The 24,992-nt window shown below is 46.7% G+C and overlaps 1 protein-coding gene and 1 long non-coding RNA gene across 2 annotated transcripts in view; one reads left to right on the top strand and one right to left on the bottom strand.

The window, feature by feature from the left end:
- Positions 1-16,476, top strand: LOC134470357 (uncharacterized). The gene is made up of 2 exons (XR_010039204.1): positions 1-274; positions 16,134-16,476. It is a non-coding gene; the product is annotated as an uncharacterized LOC134470357 (long non-coding RNA).
- Lmln (leishmanolysin like peptidase) overlaps positions 11,853-24,992 on the bottom strand; it is a 56,483-nt gene continuing 43,343 nt past the window's right edge. The window contains exons 15-17 of the mRNA XM_003477118.5: positions 24,012-24,142; positions 21,116-21,326; positions 11,853-16,263 (exon numbers count right to left, since the gene is read on the bottom strand). Of these exons, the coding sequence (XP_003477166.4) occupies positions 16,163-16,263; positions 21,116-21,326; positions 24,012-24,142 (443 nt within the window). The 3' untranslated portion in view covers positions 11,853-16,162. The remainder of the gene's footprint in view (positions 16,264-21,115; positions 21,327-24,011; positions 24,143-24,992) is intronic.

Genomic DNA, 24,992 nt, shown 5'->3' with positions numbered 1-24,992 from the left:
CTGAGGCGCCTTGCCTCGTGCGGGTTCCCTCACCACCCTCGAGTCTGCTTTCCTCCTGTCCCCTCTGCCTCCTGGGGTCCCTGCACTCCTCACCGGTGTGGCTACCAACCCCGCCAGGGTTCCAGCCCCAGGCCTGGAGTCGGCAGTTCCTCCTCCTGGCTCTCCTGGAGCTGGTTTTCATCCAGCCCTCATTCTTGGGATGTGGAAGTGCCCTCTGCCTGTGTTCTGCCCACTACCACCACCTCCACCACCCGCCATCGCCCTGCTGAGTAAGGTGAAAGGTTTGACCTCGGAGAACGGGGACAGGATGGGTGGGGAATCGTTCATGCTATGGGCGCTCTGGGCTCTGCACTGTCGAGGTCCTCCCCGCCCCGCTGGACCTCTTCCTTCCTTTACCTTCCGTTTTTGGTTTTGTTTGCGTTTTCAGACGTGGTGTTGCTATGTAGTGCGCGCTGCCTGTACGTACCTTTAAGGGCTTTAAGGTTTCTACTCTTACTCACCTGCAGCCTTCCTCCTCATTCTTTTTGTAGTTTTGAGGAAAAGAAAAAGTCTCCGTAACCTTGTCCCTTGAAACTGCAGGTTTTTAAAGGTGCAATTTTAAAATTACCATTTTTTTTTTTTTTTTTTTTTGTCTTTTTCCTTTTTATCGGTACCGGGGATCGAACCGATGACTGCCTGCTTGCAGCGCAGGCGCCTATGCCACTGAGCTAAATCGCCAGCCCCTAAAATTACCATTTTGTCTCTGTTCTACCTATTTTTATTTACTCTGTTCATGATGCCGTGAGTCTGAGGTCAGCCTGAGCTAGGTAGCAAGACCCTGTCTCAAAAAAAAGAATCCATAAAAGGAAGGGAATAAGGGGGATTGTAGGTGCAGGTAACAGCACAGATGAGTATGAGCACATTAACAAGGGCAGGAGGAGAAATGAGGGGGAGTGAAATGAGGCCCTGATGAGGTGCAGATATCTACATCATAGAATATATTGAAAAAGTGTCATATAAGGTAAATAAATGCTGATCTACAAACACGTGAAGGATGATCCCAGCAGTTTTTTTTTTTTAATCTTAGTAATTTTATAATAGGGAAAAATTAGAAACTTGACTATTTCTTGGTAGAGAAGCAAATGATGCTAGTTTATACAAAAGAACTGAGATAATTAAAAATGATGTTGCTTTATGGGCACAGTTATCAGAAAAACACATCCATTACACAGCTGTTGAAAGATCAAAAAGATAAAAACAGAATGTTATGTAGGGCCCCCTATTTTAACTGTGCTTCTTATACTTTTTGTTTTGTCTCTTGGTTTTTGAGACAGGGTCTTGCTATGTAGTTCAGCTGGCCTTGAACTCACTATGTATCCCAGGCTGGCCCTGAACTCACAGTGATCCTCTTGCTATAGCTTCCTAAGTGCTGGGATTACAGTTGTGTAGCACTACACTGGAATATGTTCATTTCTAAAGAAAAATAGACACTCAGATCTTCAACTGAGACATCTTGCTTCACTTCAGAAATACTGTCCCCAGGCTGGGGGTTTAGCTCAGCGGCCTAACTGCCTGCTTGGCAAACACAAGGTCATGAGATCAATTCCCAGTACCAAAAAAATAAAGAAATAAATAAAAATAAAGAAAAATACTGTCCCTTGAGCATAGATAAAATTTACAAATTTATTCCAGGTAGACTGTTCTACTCTGGTCTTCTGAAATTCAATCCTAAGTAACACACAACACATCTGAGAGATACAGAATCAGGGAGCACATCAGGTTGGTGGGCTAACACCCCCCTACACACACTGTCTTACTCTGTGGACATCTATAAGAGTTGTGATGTGTGATGGTACAATGCACCTTTGTGTCGATGTCGCTCCCGGCCGGCAGGAAGGACACACGACAAAGTCTGGCAGTGGACAACCTTTTCTTTTATTTTCCTTCTCCGTACAGCCTGCCCTGGGATCGCTCCCAGCCGAAGCCTCCTTTGGTCCGCTCCCCGCGGCTCCTTTTGGGCTTCTACTTCCGGGCTTCTTCTTCCCCCCAGGGGTGGCACCAGTATATATACACGGATACAGTGTCCAATCATGTTAAAGTAAGCAAGGCAAGCTGATTGGCTAACATCATCAGTTGCCAGGCAGACTATATTGTTGGGCGGGTTGCTTACCCGGTAAGCAGGAAACTAACGTGCTCGATGGGAGGGGTAATCTACCTCAGGCTTTACTCTTTACTACAGGCCTCACGTCCGCCAAGTGAGGCGACCGGGCTCGGGGCTGCGGCTCCCAACATCTCCCCCTTTTTTATTTTTTATGAATGTGCGCATCGTAGTCCTTTCTGGACTGGGTGCAGAGGCTTATGCCCTATGCGTAGGCCCACCGTAGGTCCTTGGCTTAGACCCTGGTCGGCCGTCCCATGGTCTGCCAAGGCCCTGAGGCCCTCGTCCTTTTTCTAGGGCCAGGCACAAACTGGACGGAACCTGGATGCACACAAGCTTGCACTCATTTTCTCTCCGTAAAGAAATCCCCTCGGAGAGAAATTTAGACCTGGGCAGCGTCTAACAGTCCAGCGGCTTACGTGCAGGATGGGGTAGGGCCTGGCTTAGGTTGAGTCGCACTGGGGGAGTACGCTCTTACCCGTCATTGACTCTCCTACCCAGCTATGTCATAATTTTTTAGAGGAGGAGTGTGGGAAGCTCACCGTCCCTAGACTCGGTCGTAGGCTAGGCGAGCGAGCCATGCATATGCCTGAGGATCTTCTTGTCCATTTTGGGCTACCGCTATTTCTATTTATCTTGTTGGTTGGTCTGTGATGGATCTCCGGTAGGGCAGGTCTGATCTTCAGTCGAGGGCTTTGTTGCCCGTGTCAGTCTCTCCGGTACCCACAGTGGTTCTCGTCCCGATTCCTGTGGGAAAACACAAACCGCGCCTCGGTTCCAGCTGACCACTGGATCCGGGCCCATCCATTGTCCTGTCAGGACATCTTTCCACTTCACCCACCCTTTATGGTTGGGGGAAGGGTTGCAGTGCTCCACGGCTGGGGAGCAATTATCATTATTTAAATTTAAAAAATTGTGTGTGAATAGTGCCATGGATAATCGTGCCTTTGGGGCCAGGCCTTGGCCTACTCCCCCTTTTTGTTTTTGTAAAATTTTTTTGAGGCTTCTATGAGCCCTCTCAATGATTTCTTGACCTTGGGGATTGTATGGGATACCATGTTTTAATTGAACCTCCATCATTTTGCAGAACTCATTGAAGGCTTTGCCTATATAGGCTGGTCCATTATCAGTTTTTAATATTTTTGGTTTGCCCCATGCGGCCCAAGCCGCCAGGCAATGATTGATCACATTAGACACTTTTTCACCTGTTTCTGCTGTTGCGAATATGACGTGAGAACAGGTGTCTGTGGAAACATGAACATATTTAAGAGTCCCAAACTCCTGTATATGTGTGATGTCCATCTGCCAAACATCACCAGGGATCAAACCTCGAGGGTTTACTCCCATCGGTATGGCAGGTTTGTATGTGGCACAGGAGTCACATAGTCGCACGATATCTCGTGCATCTGCTCTGGAAACATGGAAATGGTTTGCTAGTGTCCTGGCATTGACATGAAACTTATCATGGAAGGCACGGGCTCGCTCGATTGGTGTTAGTAAGGTAAAAATCCATAACGGGTGAGTGGCAGTATCAGCAGCCGCATTCCCCTGTGCCATAGGCCCTGGCAGGGATGTATGTGCTCTTATGTGGGTGGTGAAGACCTTATGGTGTCTGTTCTGAAGCAATGTCTGGATAGACAGGAACAGCCCAGCCACTGTGGAAGTGGATCTAATTAAACCGGCAGTCTCAAGCACTTGCATAGCATTGACCACATACCTAGAATCGGAGACAATATTAATGGCTTCTGAGAACCGTTCAAGAATCATTTTAACGATCTGCAGTTCCACCACCTGAGGCTGATCAGGTTCAAATTGTATGGTAACCGGGGGCTTGCCTAGGATCACATAGGCGCCTATCCCCGTCTTGGAGCCATCTGTGTATATTGTAGTTGCTGGGACTAATGGCTCAGAGGCAGTAACCTTTGGAAAAATTATAGGGTGCTGAGTGACAAATGACAAGATAGGGTCTTTAGGGTATTGATTGTTTATATCCCCATGGAAAACACATTTCAGAATGGCCCATGTATCTATGCAGGCAGCCAGGGTCTTGATCTGGCTGGCGGTATAGGGTACTCGGATGGCTTGTGGTCCTGAGCCAAAATGTTGGACAGCTCTATCATGCGCTTCAAGGGCCAATGAAGCGACTGCCTCCGGGTAATGCTCTATGACTTTTGCAGGTGAGACCTTAGGGTGTATCCACAGTAATGGTCCTTTCTGCCAAATCACCGCTGTGGGCTGTAGACTAGTCTGTAGCAAACAGACATCAAAGGGTCGCCCTGGTTCAATTCTGTGTAAGGTAGCCCCACCTAAGGCTTTTTCCACTCTCTGTAAGGCAGCTCTTGCCTCAGGAGTGAGCCTCCTGTGGGAGGCTATATCTGGGTCTCCCTTCAGAAGGTCGAACAGGGGTTTGAGATCTGAATTTGGTATATGTAAATATGGCCTAATCCAATTAATGTCTCCCAGTAGCTTTTGCATGTCATTTAGGGTCCTAACGCCATCCGTCCTAATGGTGACCTTCTGTGGAGAGACTAGCATAGGGGAGATTTTCGCGCCTAAGTAGGTCACCATTTCTCCTCCCTGAATCTTGTCGGGGGCAACATGCAGATTAGCTTGTCTCAGGGCCTCGACCAACTGGCCGAGCATATTATTTAGCATGTCTGGGTCCCTGCCGCTGAGCAAAAGGTCGTCCATGTAATGCACACATCTTATCTTGGGAAAGGATTTCCGTAGGGGGGCCAGTAGGGAATCAAGGTAAATCTGACACATAGTGGGACTGTTGGCCATACCTTGGGGCAGCGTTATCCACTCGTATCTGAGATCAGGGCTTTCTTGGTTAATGGTGGGTAAAGTAAAGGCGAACCTATGAGTGTCCTCTGGATGCAGGGGGATTGAGAAGAAACAGTCTCTAAGATCTATAACATAAACTGGCCAGGACTGAGGGATGGCTGAGAGAGCTGGCAGCCCCCTCTGGACCGCCCCCAGGGACTGCATCTGCGCGTTGACCGCCCTTAGATCATGGAGCAGCCTCCACTTGCCAGACTTTTTCTTAATTATAAAAATGGGGGTGTTCCATGGGGAGGTTGACGGCTTAATGTGTCCTAATCTAAGTTGTGTACTGACTATTTCTGACAAGGCTAATAGCTTCTCCTTAGGCAGGGGCCACTGAGGTACCCAAACCGGATCATTTGACCTCCAGGTGATTTTGATCGAAGTGGGTAGGAGAGCTTCTTCAGCGGCCCCTAAGAAAAACCCAGCCCTTGCCTACCTTTTTTGTTCTCTACTGGTATTGGGGATGTCCGACCCTGTAGGGCATTGCCCAAGCCTTTGCCGGGGGTATATCCCTGGTTCCTGAGTATATCCTTAGCCTGGGGGGAGCAGTTTGACGTAAGCGTGACATCCATCTGAGTGAGGATGTCCCTTCCCCATAGAGACACTGGCAACTGCAACACAAATGGTTGGAAATGGCCCTGATGACCCTCCTCATCGCACCAGAGCAGGGTTGAAGCACTAACCTGAGGAGCTGACACCATCCCCAGGCCCTGCAGCGTGTTATCTGCAGTGTTGGTGGGCCAGTTGGAGGGCCAATCCTTTCTAGAGATAATGGAACGGTCAGCTCCTGTGTCTAGGAGCCCTGTTATATTCTTGCCATTGACCTTAAGTGAGAGCATGGGCCTTTTATCAAGTATTATATGGAGTCCCTCGAAGACTTCCCCCGAGGAACCGAAACCTTGACTTTCTCTAATTTTCTGCTTTGAGGGAAATCTCTTGTGGAGACTGGGGAGCAGCAAGAGCTGCGCTATCTTGTCTCCTTTATTGATTACCATAGTACCCACAAGAGATTGAACCATAATTTTAATGTGTCCTGTGTAGTCTGAGTCTATGACCCCCGGGACTACTATGAGACCCCGAAGGGCCGTGGAGGATCTCCCGATCACCAGACCCACGGAATTTTTGGGTAACGGTCCCTTAAAGGTGGTTTCAACCACTTGAACACCCATATCAGGCACTAATATAAGTCTGGAGGCGACACTGAGGTCCACACCTGCTGACCCAGGGGTGGCCCTTGTTGAAGGCTGCCATCCTGAGCTGTCCTGTCTCTGGGGCGGGGGCCCGCCTGTGAAGGGGGCCCCCTCTGGCCGTTTTTTGGCCCTCTAGCATCTCGTCCACAAATACGGTTGCCCTGAGCATCAAAGACCGACCTACACTCCTCAGCTTTGTGTGATCCCCTCTTGCATCGCCCACAAACATATGGTTCTTCATTCCTAGGGTGAGGCCTAGCATCTGCATTGTTTGGGCAATGACGTTTAATGTGTCCTGGCTCCCCGCAGGCAAAACACCCTTTAGCCTTACATTCCCCTTCTAACCCGCGAGGTCCCCTCTGCTGTACAGCCGCGGCCAGGAGAGCAGCCACTCCCGAGTTGGAGAGTGGCCCCCCTATCTCTCTGCATATCCTAATCCAGGCGTTGAGATCCTTGTTCTTATGAGGAGCTATCGCTGCCTTGCACTCCTTTGTACATTGCTCAAAAATCAGCTGCCTTACCAGCGGTCGAGCCACTCCCGGATCAGAAAATATCTTATCGGCAGCATCTTGCATTCGGGCCACAAAGTCAACAAATGGCTCTGTGGTACCCTGAATTATTTTTGAAAGACACAAGGAGGCTGTTCCGGCACCACTTACCTGCTTCCAGGCGCGGAGCCCTATGGCATTGATTTGTTCATAGACAGCGCCGGGGAACTGAGTCTGATCATCAGCGTGCCGACCTTCTCCCATAAGCATTTCCTTGTTCCACCCCCGGTTTCCCCGATTGGCGTTTCTCTCAGCCTGCTCTGCAGAGAACTCTGCGTACCAGGCTCGCCAATCCAGGTAACTACCCGAGGGCAGACACGCCTTTGCCAGCTGAATCCAGTCCGCGGGGGTGAGGGGCCCAGAAGACAGGTTCTCCAGCATGGCAATGGTGTAAGGCGCAGTCGGCCCAAAGGTTGTAACTGCATTTTTAAGTTCTCTAATCTGCTTTATCTCAAAAGGCTCCCATGCATTACGTCCCTGGCCCATAGCTACTTGTACAGGAAATATCCCGTAGGGGCCACTATCTATCCCAGGTGGTGGATGTACCTCATGAGACAAACGTCCCCCCTGCCAAAGCCGCCTGTAAAAATACCGACCCGCCGGCGGCGGAGCATAAGACGGCGGCCATGATTGGGCGGAAAATGGGGGCCCGTGCATCACTTCCTGTTCTGGCGAAGGGGAAGGGAGCTCCCGGGCGGCCGCCTCGCGGCGAGGGATCGCCTCCGGGAACAGCCCCCAAGGTGGGGCGGAAGGCTTCGCCTCCCTCTCGCGCCGGGGAGTGCTCAGGAGCTCTCTACTCCTCCGCAGACCAAGTTGAGCGGAGCGCAATTCACGGCGCAACGCTGGGAAAGAACCCTGCGACTCCTTATCGAGCGACTTAGGCTCCTGACAGCTGGTCTCTTTGGCCTCCTTGCCATTCAACTTTCCCTCGTCCTCGGAGTCAGACGACTCCGAGGCTAGAGCCCCGTCCTTCTCCTTAGCATCTTTGTTCCCCTTGACGGGCCCCTCTCGGGAGCTCCCTGACTGGGCCTGCTCAAATACCCTGCGTACTTTTGTAAGCTCTTGAGAGCTTTCTCCACAACCACCCTCGCTCTTAGTGTTGCTACCTAGCATGTTTCCCATTTTTTAATATGTTACTCACCGCGTGAGGCCCAAGGAATCCGCCACTTACGCGTGAGCCTGAGGGGAGTCTAAAAGCCCTGTAGGTGCGCGCCACCCAGAGCCCAGGCTTATCCCCAACTCACCTGTCTCGCAGCTCTGTACTGGAGCGTTGTCCGCTGTCACGTCTCGGGGGTGATCAGTCCCCGTGCGGGCCACCAAATGTCGATGTCGCTCCCGGCCGGCAGGAAGGACACACGACAAAGTCTGGCAGTGGACAACCTTTTCTTTTATTTTCCTTCTCCGTACAGCCTGCCCTGGGATCGCTCCCAGCCGAAGCCTCCTTTGGTCCGCTCCCCGCGGCTCCTTTTGGGCTTCTACTTCTGGGCTTCTTCTTCCCCCCAGGGGTGGCACCAGTATATATACGGATACAGTGTCCAATCATGTTAAAGTAAGCAAGGCAAGCTGATTGGCTAACATCATCAGTTGCCAGGCAGACTATATTGTTGGGCGGGTTGCTTACGCGGTAAGCAGGAAACTAACGTGCTCGATGGGAGGGGTAATCTACCTCAGGCTTTACTCTTTACTACAGGCCTCACGTCCGCCAAGTGAGGCGACCGGGCTCGGGGCTGCGGCTCCCAACACCTTTGTAGCCCTGTGTGGTGGCAGTCACCTATGATCCCAGGACCCCAGAAGCCAAGGCAGGAGGTATGCTTTAAGTCCAAGGCCAGCCTGGACTATGAGACCCTGTCTTAGAAAACAAGAAGCTGGTGGAGGGGCACACGCATGTAATCCTAACACTCACGAGGCTGAGGCAGGAGGATTGTTGCAAATTCAAGGCCCATCTGGGCTACAAAGTGAGTTTGAGACCAGCCTGGACTGCATAGTGAGACCCTGTCTCAAAAACAACAAATACAAACAAACAAACAAAAAAAAACCAAAAGCAATAGGGGCTGGGGATTTAGCTCAGCGGCATAAGCACCTGCCTTGCAAGCAGGTGGTTGTGAGTTCGATCCCTGGTACCGATAAAAATGAAAAAGACAAAAAAAAAAAAAAAAAAAAAAAAACAATAGACATTTGTGATCCTGGCTTCCACTGTCTTTGATTAACTTTGAATGCATTTCTTCTCATGTTGGAGAAGTGTAACTAAAAGTATATTACCTCGTTTTTGCAGTAAAACTTACCTATAAAGGAAAAATAAAATCCCATCTTCTAAAGGGAGCGTGATGGGGTTTCCTGAAAGTGAATGAATACATTTGTCCAGTACTGGAAATACATGTTGTTTGTTGTGTTTTCAATTTGAAAAATACCTGGAAGGAAACTTGAAGGGCTACTGTAGGCCTGGGAAGACAGAACAGTTTGTGGGAAGAAGCAATTTTTGGGACTTTATTTTTTTACAGAAATGTTTGAGAGAAAGCAAGCTTTTTTTTTTTCCTTTCTTTTTTTATCAGTACCAGGGATCGAACTCACAACCACCTGCTTGCAAGGCAGGTGCTTATGCTGCTGTGCTAAATCCCCAGCCCCTGAAAGCAAGCTTCTGAGAGAGAGACAAAAGGGTTCCTGAGTGGGTTGACGGGGATTTTGTTTTTTAGTCCCCTTTGCCACTGAGATTTTGGCAGGACAGAGACAAAGTAGAAAAGAGGCCATTGTTGCAGACACCCTCAGGTGAAAACAAAGAAGTGGAACTTCTTTTATCAGCTCTGGCTGAGGGAAGAGTTTGAGAGGTGAGCAAAATGACACATCAAATGCTATTTGAAGGAGCACCTGGGAGCACAAAACAAAAGACAGACAGATTTACTGAGGCCTGGGGGTGAGGCTTGGGTGACTGCGGAGTCTCAGGATTGGAAAGGGCTCAGCAATATGCAAAAAAGGAGCAGGAAGTTTATCTCTGGAACTAGAAGAACATACAAGTTACTTAGATAAGTTGTTTCTCTGGCCCCGGTACCAAGTTGGGTGGATATCACGGTAAAGAAAGCTAAGCCTCAGGCTGGCAGAATCTATCAGAACCATTTTGGTTTCTGTTCCAGGCCAGTGTCTTCCCAGGTCTTAAAAATCTGTTCCCTTTTGTCTGTCTTTTTTTTGAGGGGGTGGTTTTTTTGAAACAGGCTTTTGCTATACATTTCAGGTTGGATTTGAACACACATTGTAGCCCAGGCTGGCCTTGAACTCACAGTGATCCCCCTGCCTTAATGTCTCCGTACTGGAATTACAGGTGTGCACCACCACACCCGGCAAAAATCTGTTCCTATTCACGTAAAAAAAAAGAGAGAGAGAGAGAGACACTAAAATGAACTACTTGGGGAAAAAAGGAACTTAGAAAATAATTGTAATGGAAATAATATAAATGTTCTTTAGTAGTAGAGGGATTAAATACATAATGCTGTATCCCTGTGTACCAGGAAATCATTGCGAACCAGCAATGTAAGTTCACCTGAGCCTGTAAGAAGCACAAAATACCAGATAATGTGTATTGTTATCCCTGTTTTCTTTATTGCTATGAATATAGGGCCTTGCTCATGATAAGCAAATATTATCAGGATCTGGGCCTTTCCAGAATCCTCTTGTCCTTTATCAAAGAAGTGAGCAAAAAAAAAAATGCACAAAAGGCAGTGAGGTCTTACTAAAGCAGAAAGGTAGGCAAAGAGAAACACTGCCGAGTGAGGATGGGCCACTGAAAGGCTTCCAGTGACCCCCCCTCCCCCCACTCTATATCCATGTAAGCTGTCCTATCGAGAACCTGCAGGATTTTGTGCCAGAACCGAAGACAGCACTTTGATTGGGCTCAGGTCCCTCCAGGTTCTCCCTCGAAACCAGAAAGCAGGCCCTGGGGAAGTGGCACCACTATAGAATGCTTTTTATAGTGCTTTATGTAATGCTTTTAGTTATTTCTATTATTTACATTCAGTATCTTGCAAAGAAAAAAACCTAAACTTTCTCCCCTTTCTTTTGTGGTACTGAAGATGAAACACTGGCCCCCATCCCTTTCTAAATTTTTTTTTTTTTTTTTTGCCTTTTTCCTTTTTATTGGTACCAAACTCACGACTGCCTGCTTGCAAAGCAGGCGCTTATGCCGCTGAGCTAAATCCCCAGCCCCTCCCTTTTTAAATTTTTGAGACAGGGTTTTGCTGAGTTGCTCAGGCTGGGTTCAAATTTGTGATCTTCCTGCCTCAGCCTCAAGGGTATCTGGGATTGCAGGTGTGTGCCACCTTGCCCAGGTCCACACTGATTTAGTGTACGTGGTGAAGTGAACACATCAAAGCTGATTTCAAAAACCTACTGGAGAGTTCTGAACCAAAGACCAATATGTGAAAGGCTCCCTAAACATGCAGTGGCCATCCCAAGCGCTAGTGTAAACACGGTCCCATGTGAGCTGCAGGCAGCTCTATTGTTAGTGTACTGTGGAAAGGCTGGATGAGTACATTAAGTAATCTGTTGTATCATAGTTTGTTTCGTTTTCTTTCTTTTGGAGACAGGTCTCACTATGTAGCCCAGGCTAGCCTCAAACTCACAATGATCCACCTGCCTCAGCCTGGCAAGTGCTGGGAGGTCTGGCTAAGGTTGTATAATTTTAAGTACTTACACAGAACATTTAAAACTTTTTAAAAATCTCAACATCATGAAATTTCCATTAAGAAATACAGCTGTTAGGTCACAGCATCATGCCTGACCAGTTTCCTATGCCTGGCTCCTGTCACCATAGTCTGGCTCTAAGTGAAACTAGAAAGGTGTGTCCCTAAGGAACACCTCAGGTCACCAGGGACAGTCACTGCCTCCAGCCAGTCTGATGGGGATACCTTGTAAAATGTGAAGCTTGGAGGTGCGGAGAGAAGGATGCGCTACGGAGTGGGTTCTGCCTTGCTGCTCAGCCCTGGACAGCGGCCCTGCTGCTGTACATCAGCACGGCCCCAGTCTCTAAGTCAACAGTTTCACTCATGTTTAAGGAAAAACTCCCTTGTATTTCATGATAAACACCTAATCTTCCCCAAACAGAGTGCATGACTGTGTTCCTCAACTTGATTAAAAAAAAAAACAATGGGGTTAAAGACAGTATGCAAATCAGTCTCCATTTTTATTAAAGCTGTATATCTCTAAGGAATATATTACACTTAAAGTTCAACACCATAAAGAAGAGTTCTTAAATCTTGTATATGACTTATTAAAAATGTAAATGTAAAGTAATTCACCACTCCCTTCCTAACCCTATATTTTATAGCTCTCTAAACTCTTCCTGTCAGTTGAGATCTCTTCACAACGAGAAGCAGCCTTTACTGAAACCCTTCAGTTCACCGGGCTTCCTGGCAGGGGTGACAAGCAGTGTGACTGTCGTCCTCCTCCTGAACTATGCAGCCACCCTGGGAGTCAGGCTCCTCTCTGTCCCTTCAGTGCCCAAGGGAAACAGGACACAGTGATGAGAGCTGCATGCCAGCAGGCTGGGTCTGGGAGCACAGGTGAAGCTCGTGTCCCGGGTGGGTTCCTAGAAGTCACCTCGATGTCTCACATGGCCTTGGTCCAGGAGCAGAGCAGTGATAAAACTGTTGGAAATGCTCTGCTATGCCTACGGATGCCTGAACAATCGAAACCCATAAAACTTTCCATTCTGGGCCAGGGATGTAGCTCAGTGGCTCAAGCGCTTGCCTGGCAAGTGTGAGGTCATGAGTTTGATCCCTGGTACCAAAAAAAAAAGAGACAGAAACCTGTTTCCACTCCCAATAGTGCTAACTCCAACTCGGCACAGGATGGAAACCGACGTTAAGCAGGATTTACATATACCATTTTTACAATGTCTGGTTGGTCTTATCAAAAAGCATCCTGTGGAAAAATTGTGGGTGATCAGTTCTAGAAATAAGCCAAGAAAAAGGTGACTTTCCCAGAGCAAAGCAGATTTACATGAAGCTGGCTGGAGTGCTCGCCAGTGCCAGGCTGTGTTGTGTCTTTGGCTTCTTCCTGTGACTCCAGGTCTGAAAAACCTGTGATGAAGTCACGTGATACTTTTGATACCTGGGACCTTGAAACAATCCAGGTGAACCTAAGTTGGAACTGAAAACCATGGTAGTCTGTACCACACCTGATCTCTTCTGAGCTGGGAGGAGACTGTCCCCAGGTCAGCTGCTTATCTGCCTCCTCTGTCCCTGTGACTGCCGCCACACTGCAGCCTGCATGCTCGTGTGTGGGGAACTGGTCCAGTCTCCGCTGACAGGAAGCGCTGGCCTGACACACAGTACCGATGTGGTGCCACTTCAAATTCTTCATTCACAACTGAATTCTATACTAGTAATTCTGCTTTGAAATCTCAAGATTTAAAAAAAAAAATTTCTGTAAGAGGTTATTACATAGTTCAGGCTGGCCTTGAACTCACTATATAGCCTAGGCTGGATCTGAACTCGGGGTGATCCTCCTGCCTCAGCCTCCTAAGTGTTGAGATTACAGGTGTGTGCCACCATGCCTGGTTTGAAATCTCAGATTTTAAAAGTCTCTGCCTCATTATCATATCCTAAGTGACTCAAACGTGCCTCTCACTCTTTGCTCACTCAGTGTCTTGCTGAGTATATGGTACAAAATCTGAGCCCACCTCACCTGAGCCTTACTAACAGGATACAGGCGCTGCTGCCGTGAGGGCGTTCGGGAGGTGATAGGTCCTTGAAATCGTTTCACGTCTGCAGAGAAAACTGGGCCATCACATTCCAACTTTAACAAATACATATGCAAAACAGTCATCAGCAGTATTTTCTCTAAAGTCATTAGTGCAAATACACCAATAAAAAACAAAGCAAAAATATACGTCAAGTATAAAAGCACCATGCTTGGAAACAACACTGCCCAGACAGTGTCACTGCACTGTGAATCTCAATGTATTAGGAACCCATGCCAGTTTTGGCTTTTTATAAAACTTTGGGAGATGACTTGTAACTGTTAACAGGCATAGAAGTTGAGATTATGTTTCTTTAAAAATCTGCCTTCATGGGGCTGGGGATTTAGCTCAGCGGCATAAGCACCTGCCTTGCAAGCAGGCGGTCCTGAGTTCGATCCTCAGTACTGATAAAAATGAAAAAAGACAAAAAAAAAAAAAAATCTGCCTTCATTCTCCTCCAAACTTGCACAATTTAAAGTCTGCACAGAGCAGATGGAGCCCGATCCCAGCCTGGGGATCAGCCCTTCCTGCTTTGCTGCAGCCAGTGACTAAGGAGCCGGCTCCTCACCATGGCAAACACTTCTGCCTGTACCACATGCAACACATATTTTAAATGTACACATCTTTTTTAACTTACTACATAGCCCTAGGCCTTGAACTAGTGGTAATTCTCTTGCTGCAGCCTCCCAGAGTGCTGAGATTACAGGTGTGTGCCACCACACCTAGGCTAAATGTATGCATTTTTAAAAATTATTTTATGCTGGGGTTACTATCTGACCCTAATGCCATATAGCCAGTTAGAATTATGACCTCATAAGAAATATGCTGCTCTGCTCGCTTAGCATAGTTTTCTTGGTAATACTAGGGATTGAACCCAGGGCCTCACCTGAAGCAAGTATGCGTCACATCACTGAGCTACCTCCTCAGTCCCCCAGACCCCACTTTTTTTTTTTTTTTTTTTTTTTTGAGTCAGGGTCTTGCTACATTCTCTAGGACTGGTCTTGAACTTCTAATTCTTTTGCCCCAGCCTCCCAAGCAACTGGGATTATAGTACTAAACCACCACTCGGTAAAAACTTCTTAACTGGAATACTCAATAACTACTTTTGTTTAAATGTCACAGGAATTCACTAGCTTTAGAGAGGAAAACAAAACAGCACCCATTATTAAAGAGTTAGCCAAGTATGATAGCATGTACCTATAGTCCTAGTGCTCAAGGAGGCTGAAGCAGGAGGACTGCAAGCTCAAGCCCAGGCTGGGCAACTGAGCAACTTAGTGAGATTCTATCTTGGAACAAAAAATTAAAAAGAGGCTGAGGTGTGACAGCCCCACGTTCAATTTCTAGTACCAGCACCACCAAAATCATCATCATCACCATCCCACTGTCATCCGACAGAGTAAAATGACTCTGTGGGTAGGTGAGCTCTGGTGCAGGAGAACTGCCTCGTAGAGTTTGGTGGGAAGAGGAGAGCCAAACCTGGGGCACACAGACTTCCATCTTTCAGCTTCCATGCGCTGAGCCCTGCATTAGGTGTGAGTGGACCCTACAGGGCAGGGCCCACACAAGGCCTACACTTGGCTATTGGTAAACAACTCAGATCATCTCAGTTGACCTGGTTTTCTCCTTATCCACAAAAGAATTTTCAGAATTAATATTAGCAAAAGAATATTAGCAATCCTTCTGTAACAATTTCTTAGCCCACCTGAAAATGACTCCATGCCTGACCCTATCAGGATTTCTTTTTATCTACTCTGGATAAAGCAGAATACAGTAATTCTGTGTGTGCTGGATTCTGTGTGTCACAACTATTCTCTGAAAAAATAAAAGTTTTCTTGCTTGAGCGTCTTCTACTTTTCAGGGTGGCATATCTCAAGCTCTCTGCTTCCAGGGGCTTTCCAGTCACCGCTTCATGGTGAGCTCATGGGGACGCTGAGTTCTGTAGGTGGTGAGGACAGAGGCTACACACACAGACAGTGGTGCCCATCTTTTTCTGCCACTGGCAGAAAAGGCAAGCTCGGTTAATTTGTAGGATTCAGCAAGAAAGAACTGAAAACACCACAATGAAAACAGTGATTTAAGTGTCCCATGTATAGCCACTGCATTTAAATAGGTACAAGAGTGCTGCAGAAATCCCAGCTGAATTATTTTCTGTAAATCTAATTTACACTTCTGAAGACAAATTTCACAAGTTATAATGTTGTTTGTTTTTTGAGATAGGGTCTTGCTAGGTAGTTCAGGCTGGCCTCAAACTCACTTCAGCCTGCGTGCTGGGATTACAGGTATAATCCAGCCACACCCAGCTTTTGTTTATTGAGACGGGGTCTTACTCTGGAGTTCAGGCTGGCCTTGAACTTGTGGCAATCCTCCTGCCTCAGCCTCCAGAGTCTTGCAGAATTAGCTGCTGCCCGTTTCTGTGCTGCAGTGTCGATGATGAGCTTTCCCATCATTTCAGGTCAGCAGAGACGGTGAGTGTGTGATCACTCTAAAAATCCCACTGGTGCCCCATTTTCACAGGACAGCAGGGGTGACACATCCTGAAAGCAGAGTGACCCGGTGACTTGGGTTTTCTCCTCCTCTGAGCTCTGAGACACGAAGGCTGGTCAGTGACTGCCAGGCAGCTCTGCTCCAGGGCCGGACTCTGGCCACTGTCACCCGCATAGGCTGGCACTCGCCCAGGTTTGTGCCTTGTGCTTTTTCCACAGCAATGTGACGCGGAGCAGCTCCTTGATTCCTAGTGCCACATGCACAACAGGACTCCAGCCAGTACGGGAAGCAGGTTGCCCAGCAGCAGCCAGAGGGTGACCACCAGGCTGGAGGAGCGGGAGCAGAGATCTAGGGTGGAAAACAGCAGAGTGACCAATGGCAGAGGCTTCCATGACAAAATCACCGCAGCGGCAATCTGACAGGCGAGGAGTATGGATGGGGACTAAGAGTGACTTCAGAGCCCTGAGTTCAATCCCAGTACCACAAAAAAAAAAAAGTGACTGAGACCCTGGTATGTAAAGTTTTGTGTATTATGGAAACAAGATATACAGAAGAAGAAAAGATGAAATAAATACATAAATAAAAATTTAAAAAAGATGTACCCTCCATGTCAAGGTTACAGAACAGCACCCATGAAAAGAAAGATGTGTCCTGGGTGGAATGCAGGGAAGCTGCAGACATCACGCAGAGTACAGGTCCTGCCGAGGGAGCAGGGCTCTGCCTTCATCTCTCCTGTACCTGGTACACAGGGCAACCACACAACTGATCTCCAATTCAGCGCGTTTTGAGAACACAAAGGAGCAATCGTAACAATTACACCTGTACAAGAGGCTTGAGGACTATTTCAACAAAACAGGACATATGGTCCCTTATTTCTAAATACACACTGGCTAAATGTGGCAGTGCATTTATAATCCCAGCACTTAGGAGGCTGAGGCAGGAGGATTACAATGAGTTTTAAGGCCAGCCTGGGCTATACAGCAAGACCCTATCTCAAAAAACCCAAATAAGTAAATATCCATCCTCTATATTACCCAAAGCTTGATGTGGAAAACACTGGAAGGTTCCATGGGCTTTGGGTACAACGAGGATATTTTAATTTAGCCATGAGCTGTTGTCATGGTAAGCTGTTTCTCTAAAACAATTCTCATGGCAATACTTTTTTAAAGGTGGGCTCTGGTTATGTAGTCCAGGATAGCCTTAAACTCACAAGGATTCTCCTGCTTCAGGCTCCTGAGTGCTGGGATTACAAAATGGGTCACCATGCCCGGCTGGAAATACTTTTACAGCAATGAGTAAAGGCCAACTTAGCCTTATACATGAGTTGTTTGTCTGTCTGTCCATCCGTCCTTCTGTCTGTTGTTCGTTCATTTTGCTTTGTTTTTCCTGGTACCAGCAATCAAATGCAGCCTGTCCACAAAGCACATCCCCAGGCTGGGCTGTTGTTCTTTGTATGTGAACAGTGAAGATCTTAGGTGGGGAATTTCAAGTTGTCACCAGCACTGCCATAATTTGAGTGGAGATAAAGGAAGCCAATAATAATAAATGTGGATTGAGTGATTGACAGGAAACTGAGTTACACAGAAGTTCTTTGCTTTCGTTTTTATTTTTGAGACTGAGTCTCACTATGTAGTTGAAGCTGGCCTTCAACTTACTGCCTTGGCCTCCTAGGTGCCACTGCTGTTCCCTAAACAGGGCTCCTTTGTAAGTCATTCTTGACTCAAGCTGTGGATGACCTACAGGGACCCAAATAGGCATTTGAGGGAATAACAACACGTGAATACGTCATTATTTACCAACTCTGCCAGGCATGGTGGCGCACGCCTGTAATCCCAGCACTCAGGAGACTAAAGTGGGAGCCAGCCTGGGCTACACACTTAGACCCTGTCTCAAAAAATAAACAAACCAAAAAAAAAAAAAAAAAAAAACTGCTGTGGAACTCAGTTCTTCTATCAACCATGCCTGGCTTCATACAAATATATTTAAAGTATCAAATAATTCCACAATTTGGCAGGTAATAAGAACTGTATTATAGAGAAACAATTTACCTAAAAGAACACAGGTAAATTCTGTTATAGTCCCTGGTCCATGGCTTAGTAGGTGTGCAATCCAAGATCTGTGTGGCTTGGAAGTCACACAGACTCACAAATGTAAGAATTCAGGACATTTTAGTATCTCAACAGAGATGCTTACAAAGTCTCGCACATTTCTCAAAACTGTTAGTGACTTGGAGGTTACCAATCTTTCAGCATGCTTCCTGATAGATCTGGTGAATTAAAATAAAAATAAATCACATCATAGCACAGTCTGGCATGGTGACACACAGCTGCAATCCCAGTACTTGGGAGGCTGAGACAGGAAGACTGCTGAGAGCCTGAGGCCAGTGTGAGCTCCACAGTGAGTTCAAGGCCAGTTTCGACCCATGGCAAGATCCTATCTCAAAACTTAACAATAAAATAAGTCATAACAAGGGCTCATGAAGGTGGCCCATAATGAGAAAGCAAGATAGAAGCAGGATGACAGGAGCCCGCAGTCCCCACTGCCCAGCCTCCTTCAACAGATCTGCTTGTCTCTCATCTCCCAGGGCAGGAGCCTCAGCATCTCACAGCCCCAGGCCTGGCTTCCTCCTCCTCCTCCTCCATCTCCCTGGTCCCGCCCCCAACTAGCCTAGCGGCCTCAGTCTTGACTCATCTTTCTCAATGAGATGCTGACTCCTCCCTTTCTTTTCTCTTCTTGTTCTTCTGCATGTTCTTCCTCTCGTCCTCCTCTTCCTTCTTTTTCGGCAGTACTGAGGACTAAACCAAGCACTCTACCACTCTGGCACTGAGATACATCCACAGCCTATGTCTCCTTATGTACTGTAGGCTGACCTTGAACTCACTACGTAGCCCCCAGGTCAGCCTCTAAAACTCATGGCCATCCTTCTGTCTCAGCCTACAAGTATTAGGATGCTCCACTTTACTTTTGATTTGAGACAGGACCACTAGAGTGCCTAGGCTGGTCTCAACTTCCTGGGTCCTCCTGCCAAACAGCTGTGGGACAGAAAGGTAGGGCATGGCAGAAACTGGCTGGGAAAGGAGGTCCCGCAAGGTCTTGGAAGACATGTGCCGAATAGTTCCCAAAGCCCCGCCCGTGACTTCTGAGGCTTTTGACAGGATGGCTGAAACTTGATGTCAGCCTCAAGAGTGGGCGTGGGGTACTCCACGGACCTCCACACTGAGTTTGGCCGCTTTATTCTCTTTTGCATGGTGTAACCCCGCTGTAGTGTGTATTTCTTTTCTTTTACTTGGGCCGAACTTGCTCTGCAAAGCCTGTTTCTTTTCCTATCTTTAATAAAATTTTGCTACTGTTTGTGCTTATCTTGACCAAGGATCTTGCTGCGGATAGAAGAACCTAGATAGCACCTCCAGAAGGAGACACCAGTACCCCAAAAGCCACTATTAGCTGGGATTTATAGGCATGTGTCACCTTGGCCTGAGTTTCTTACAATTAAATCTAAGGATGCAAATTCTATCTGTGGACCAGCAGCCTTCTAGCTATAGCCAAGCCAGTTTAATAACAATAAAATTGTCTTCTCACTGGTTCTACACTTTAAGAGTTAACTGACATATTTAACATCACATTTATTGTATACCCCACCAAAGGACCTAAGATTCTATATTATTTCACTGACTCAATGTGTCATTATTATTGTAGCTGCATAAAATCCAGCTGCGTTAGGGCCTGCGTAGGAAAGTCTGAACACAGCAGGCCTGAGACTGCTATCCTAAAAGTTCTTGCAAAGCTAGCCCGGAGCTACTCCACTCTTTGCCCTTGTCACTCCCACAAGCCTCAGAGGCAGATAAACCCACCCTAGTGGGCTATTTTCAGCCAGCCCCTGGAACAAGCCAAAAGACAGCACAGTTTCATTTTAAAAATACCTCAGGTGAGAAAACACTGCATAAGGTTTTCATTGCTGCTATTCTAAAATGCTAACCTGTTAGACTCTTGCGGTCCTCAAATCAACAGGCTTTTTGTTTGCTTGTTTTGTTTTTTTTGTCTCTTTGAGACAGGGTCTCTGTACAGTTCAGGCTGGCCTTAAGCTTATTTTGTAGCCCAGGCTGGTCTTGAACTTGCAATAATCCTTCTGCCTTAGCCTCCCCAGGGCTGGGATTACAGGCGTGCACCCACCATGCCCAGTCTAAATCCCAGTTTTCGTTGAGAGTTAACTCTTCTCTGATGATCTCAGCAAAGGCCAGGAACCTCAGTCCAAACTCCATGGACTTAGACAAAGGCCTCTCCCTTCCCTAGGTGGTGCTGGTCTTTCTCCTCCTGGTTCTTAACAACTTCAACTAGACTCCGTGGATTTCATTTTTGGGCCTCGGTTTTACTGCCTACCCTCACAAACCAAGCAGAAGGGCTGTGTGCCCTTGACCAAAAGCCTGCAATCCCCTGTTCCTAAAGCCAACACACTGCAGAGCTGAAGCTGCAAGAGAAAGTTCTGCACTGAGCCAGCAGAGGCTTCGGTGGAAACGGTGCGCTTTCCTGCAGCCTGGGCGGGGAGGGGGTGTCACACATGTGACCTACGAGCTAACACTTGGATCTCGGTCCAAGATGGTTCCTCAGTACTGAAAACCCTGCAATCCATCAGGCCTGGTTCCAAGTTGCCCAGACAAGGGGTTCCTACACCTTGGAAAGCACCCGCCTCCACCAGGCACCATCCTTCTGTCTTTTCCGTGCCATGGTCTCTAGACAGTTTTTGTCTCTGCAAGATTGGCTTCTCGTGTGAGAGCACCTGCTCTGGGGTTTTCTCCTCGCCTGCGCCTCACTTGTTTATGAGGCAATGGAAATGCAGTTAATTGATTCTGGATTTAATGAGCAGAATTTTGTTGACAATTTCAAGAATGAAAGGATCATTTACTTTGTGACCTTCACTGGGATACTCTGTGTAAGTCAGCCTGATAGATGTGCCAAGTTCCCCTATCTTCCATTTCTTTCCCACCACGTAGTTCAAGCTGGTCTCAAACGCCTTCCTCGGCCTCCCTAGTGCTGGGATGATAGGTGTGTGTCACCACACCTAGCATGGATTTTAAATCCCTTGTGAGAAGGGCGTTCTCCCTCAGAACTGTACTCAGGAAGCCTGACTTGTGCCCAGCTCCATTTGAGGCAACTTCCCCACCTCACTGTTGCCTCTCGCCTTTCTCCAACTGAGAGCACTCACCGAGGGGCAGCGCCCGAGTGAGGTTGGCAGCCGGAGGGTCCGTCTCTGGAGGGCACTGCTCACAGAAGTCCCAGCAGAACGGGCAGAGCAGGTTCCCGCCATGGATCCAGCCGTTCATCTGAATGCTGACAGGCAGGACCTGCCCAGCCCGGCTGCACGGATACGCTGTGTCCTGCACCCAGACCTTCAGACCTTGAGGAGAACAAGAGATCTTCAAACAGAGGGGAAAAGATATCAAGTCAGTAAATTCCAGGCTGTGATATTTCTCCTTCACTGCAGAGAAAACACTGGCTATAAAGCACAATCTGTGTGATGTGGGCATTTCTTTAACACACAGAGAGTGAGTTAAGCTATTCAGGTCTAAAAGACCTTGCTATGTATTCCAGGCTGACCTTGAACTCATGGTGCTCCTCTTGCTTCTGCCTCCTGAGTTGCTGAAATTACAGGCATGCACCACCAACTACTGAGCCTGGTGATTTGAATTCATATGCCCCTAAAGCCAGATTATGAAGAATAACATTTTTACAGACCCCAGAACTCTTGTATTCAGCAACTTAAATCTGCCAGCTCTCACATTTGTTACTCTCCCCACAAATCACTGTTTGTAAGCTGAACTTTACTAGTTGTATGAATTATCAATGTATATTCATTTGTTTAAAAGTATGACATAGGCCAGGCATGTGGAACATATCTGTAATCTCAACACTCAAGACGCCGAGGCAGGAGGATCACCATGAGTCTGAGGCCAGCCTGGGCTACAAGGTGAGTTCAAGGCCAGCCTGAACTGCACAGTGAGACCCTGTCTTAAAAAACCAGAGAAATAGATAGAAAGATAGACAGATAGACGAATAAGCATACAGCATAGAACTGTACATAGTAAAAGTTCTCCATCTTTCTCCCTAGCCCAGATCTCCTAGAATCAAAAATGATCACAGTGATTTTTCCACACTGGTATAGGTCTCAATTAGAGAGGAACTTATGAAACATTTTAAAAAGTAAGCACACAAAAGCTAACTAACATTTAAAAATTACTGTTTCTTCAAAGTTATTTTTGTCAAAGACTTCATGCTAATTTGAATCATAGTACTTCCCTGTGAACTTTGCTAGAACTATAAAAGACAAAAAACTAACAAACAAACCCAACAACAAAGTGTGACCTCTTCCACAAATGTGTCACCCACTGTCCTATATCTAATGAGCACCACTCTGCTCAGTGTAATCATGCTTTCGAGGAGGAGCCGAGTGAGCCTGCACATCCACCACGCTGTTCCTGCCGTGGAGCAGCAGCCATCGCCTGAACCCCCAAACCAGGAGCCAAGCAAACCTCTCCTCCTCCAAGCTGTGCATGCCAGACCTTCAGTCCTGCTGATGGGAAAGCTGACCAATACACTATTCTTACAACTTTTTCATTAAAATAGGTCTTTAAAAATCAAAACAGCTACTCAAATTTGTTAACTGCTTAGAAATCCAGTACGTTTCCCTACATAAATGGCCCTAGTATTAAGAAACAGTTAAATGACACTATTAGGCACAGGAAAGCCAAGTGGACTCAATCTTTGCAGATGGTATTATAAATCTGTACAAATCCTTTATCATGGTAGAGGTTACAAAACGGTAAAAGAACCTGAAAAAGTCACCTTCCTATTCCAGTTCCATCTTCTGTAACCTGATCTCTCATTTACAGAACCCTTATTCAAAGTATGTCCCTGTACTGCATTAAATAGTCTAATAGTATAGGAAACTTTTCTAGAAAGCATTTTTTTGCTGCTGGTGGTAGTGGTTATGTTTTTTTTCACCACTCTGGTCCTGAGCACTGAACCCAGGGCCTTGTGCAAGCTGTGTAAATGCTCTAGGACTGGCTACATGCCAGCCCTGGAAACATGCAGAGTGATGAAAAGTGAACATCAACTCGATATGTAACAAGAAGTGACTGTCAATGACAATACTTTGAAATGATGCTATGGTCCAGAGTCACGAGAACCAGTAAGTACTGATATAGGAAACACTCAGAAAGGTGCACCCCACGAGAAGTACTACATGAGGGTGGGGGCGTAGGTCAGTGGTACTGGACTTGCCCAGCATATGCAAGGCCTTGAGTTCTATCCCTAGCACCACAGCACCAAGAAAAAAATAAAAAATACAACAAGCCAGCTGTAGGGGTGCATGCCTGCAACTCTGGGAGGCTGACGCAGGATGACCAACAGTTTGAGCCCAGCCTTGGAAACTTAGCAAGACCCTGTTTCAAAATAAAACCATTTAAAAAAGACCACATCCTCATCTTAAAAAAGTCTATTAATCAGCTGGTGGTTTATTATTATTTTCGTTTTTTGAGACAAGGTCTTGATACATAAGTGCAGCCTGGCCTGGAGCTTGCAGCGATCCTTCTGGGTCAGCCTCCCAAGTGCTAGTGTTACCAATGTATCCCATCATATCCAGTGGTTTATTAATTCTTATAATCCATGGTTTTCTCAGACCCTTGGGGTTTCATTTTGTTTTTTTCTTTTTGGTGCTGAGACAGCATCCAGGACCTCATGCTTGCCAGGCAGGTGCTGGGCCATTCTCAGACTTCTCTTTTTTTCTCAGACTTTTTGAAACAAAATTATTTTTTCTATTGCAAAGTGGTTCAACAACAAAATTACACATTTGCTGTTATTTCCATAGGGTATGTGCCCAGAAGTAAAGTTATTATAAAACCTATCAATAATACACATTTTTTAAAAAATGGAAAAAGGCAATTTTTTTCCTCAAAGAAAATAAGGCTGAAAAGAAAAAAAAGAGACTACTTTCACGAAATGCAACCTCTTAAACTAACACTTATATAAACTGAACTACATAAATGTAATGTAAAGCACAAAGGCTATGTAAGATAAGACCTTGCATTAACAATACGGTTCACCTGGTAGCATCCGCTCCCCCAGTCTGGGTAGCTCAGCTTCCTCTCACAGTTCTCCATGACAAAGGCCGACTTCTGAATCAGACAAATGGAATGAGGTCCATACTTTTCAGCACCATAGTTTTTCAAAGTTTCTGAAGCAAACCAGAAAAGTGTCCTCAAAAACTGATTTTTTTTTTTTTTTTTTTTTGGTCTTATTCATTTTTATCGGTACCGGGGATTGAGCTCACGACCGCCTGCTTGCAAGGCAGGTGCTTATGCCGTTGAGCTAAACCCCAGCCCCTGAAAAACTGATTTTCAACAAAAGGAAAAAGCGTAAGAAATAAAAACACTTCGTGTTGCGTAATTAACAGTTGCTTTAAAAATCAAACTTGTGGGCTGGGGATTTAGCTCAGCAGTATAAACGCCTGCCTTGCAAGCAGGCAGTCCTCAGTTCGATCCCTGGTACCCATAAGAAAAAAAAAAATCCAACTTGTTTAGCTAGGCGTGGTGGTGCATGCCTAGAATCCCAGCACTCAGAAGGCTGAGGCAGGAGGATAAGAGGCCAGCCTGGGCTACATGGCAAGACCTTGTCTCGGGGCTGGGGATTTAGCTCAGCGGCATAAGCGCCTGCCTTGCAAGCAGGCAGTCGTGAGTTCGATCCCCGGTACCGATAAAAAGGAAAAAGACAAAAAAAAAAAAGACCTTGTCTCAAGATCAAACAAAACAAAACAAGCTTGTTTGTTTAACAGCGATTTTAAAAATAAAAAATTAATATAAATAGAACTCCAAACTCAAACTAGGTTCTTAAAACCAGAAGTAGGGTGAAAAATTACTTCACTGTAACAAAGTGGGTCGACCTGGGCCCAAAGTGTTCCAGTGAGACACATGTGAGAGCCAAGAACCACTAGATGACTGGACACACCATCAAGGAAAACCCAACAGGACCAACTGTGCATTTACCTACAGGTTTCCAAGTCTCTGTAAGGCACAGTGATCAGCGTA

The sequence above is a fragment of the Cavia porcellus genome, unplaced genomic scaffold (assembly GCF_034190915.1).
Source record: "Cavia porcellus strain 051 isolate PalLab524CR breed Dunkin Hartley unplaced genomic scaffold, mCavPor4.1 scaffold_14, whole genome shotgun sequence".
NCBI classification, from domain to species: Eukaryota; Metazoa; Chordata; class Mammalia; order Rodentia; family Caviidae; genus Cavia; species Cavia porcellus.
This window is presented reverse-complemented; position numbering and strand designations above follow the sequence as displayed.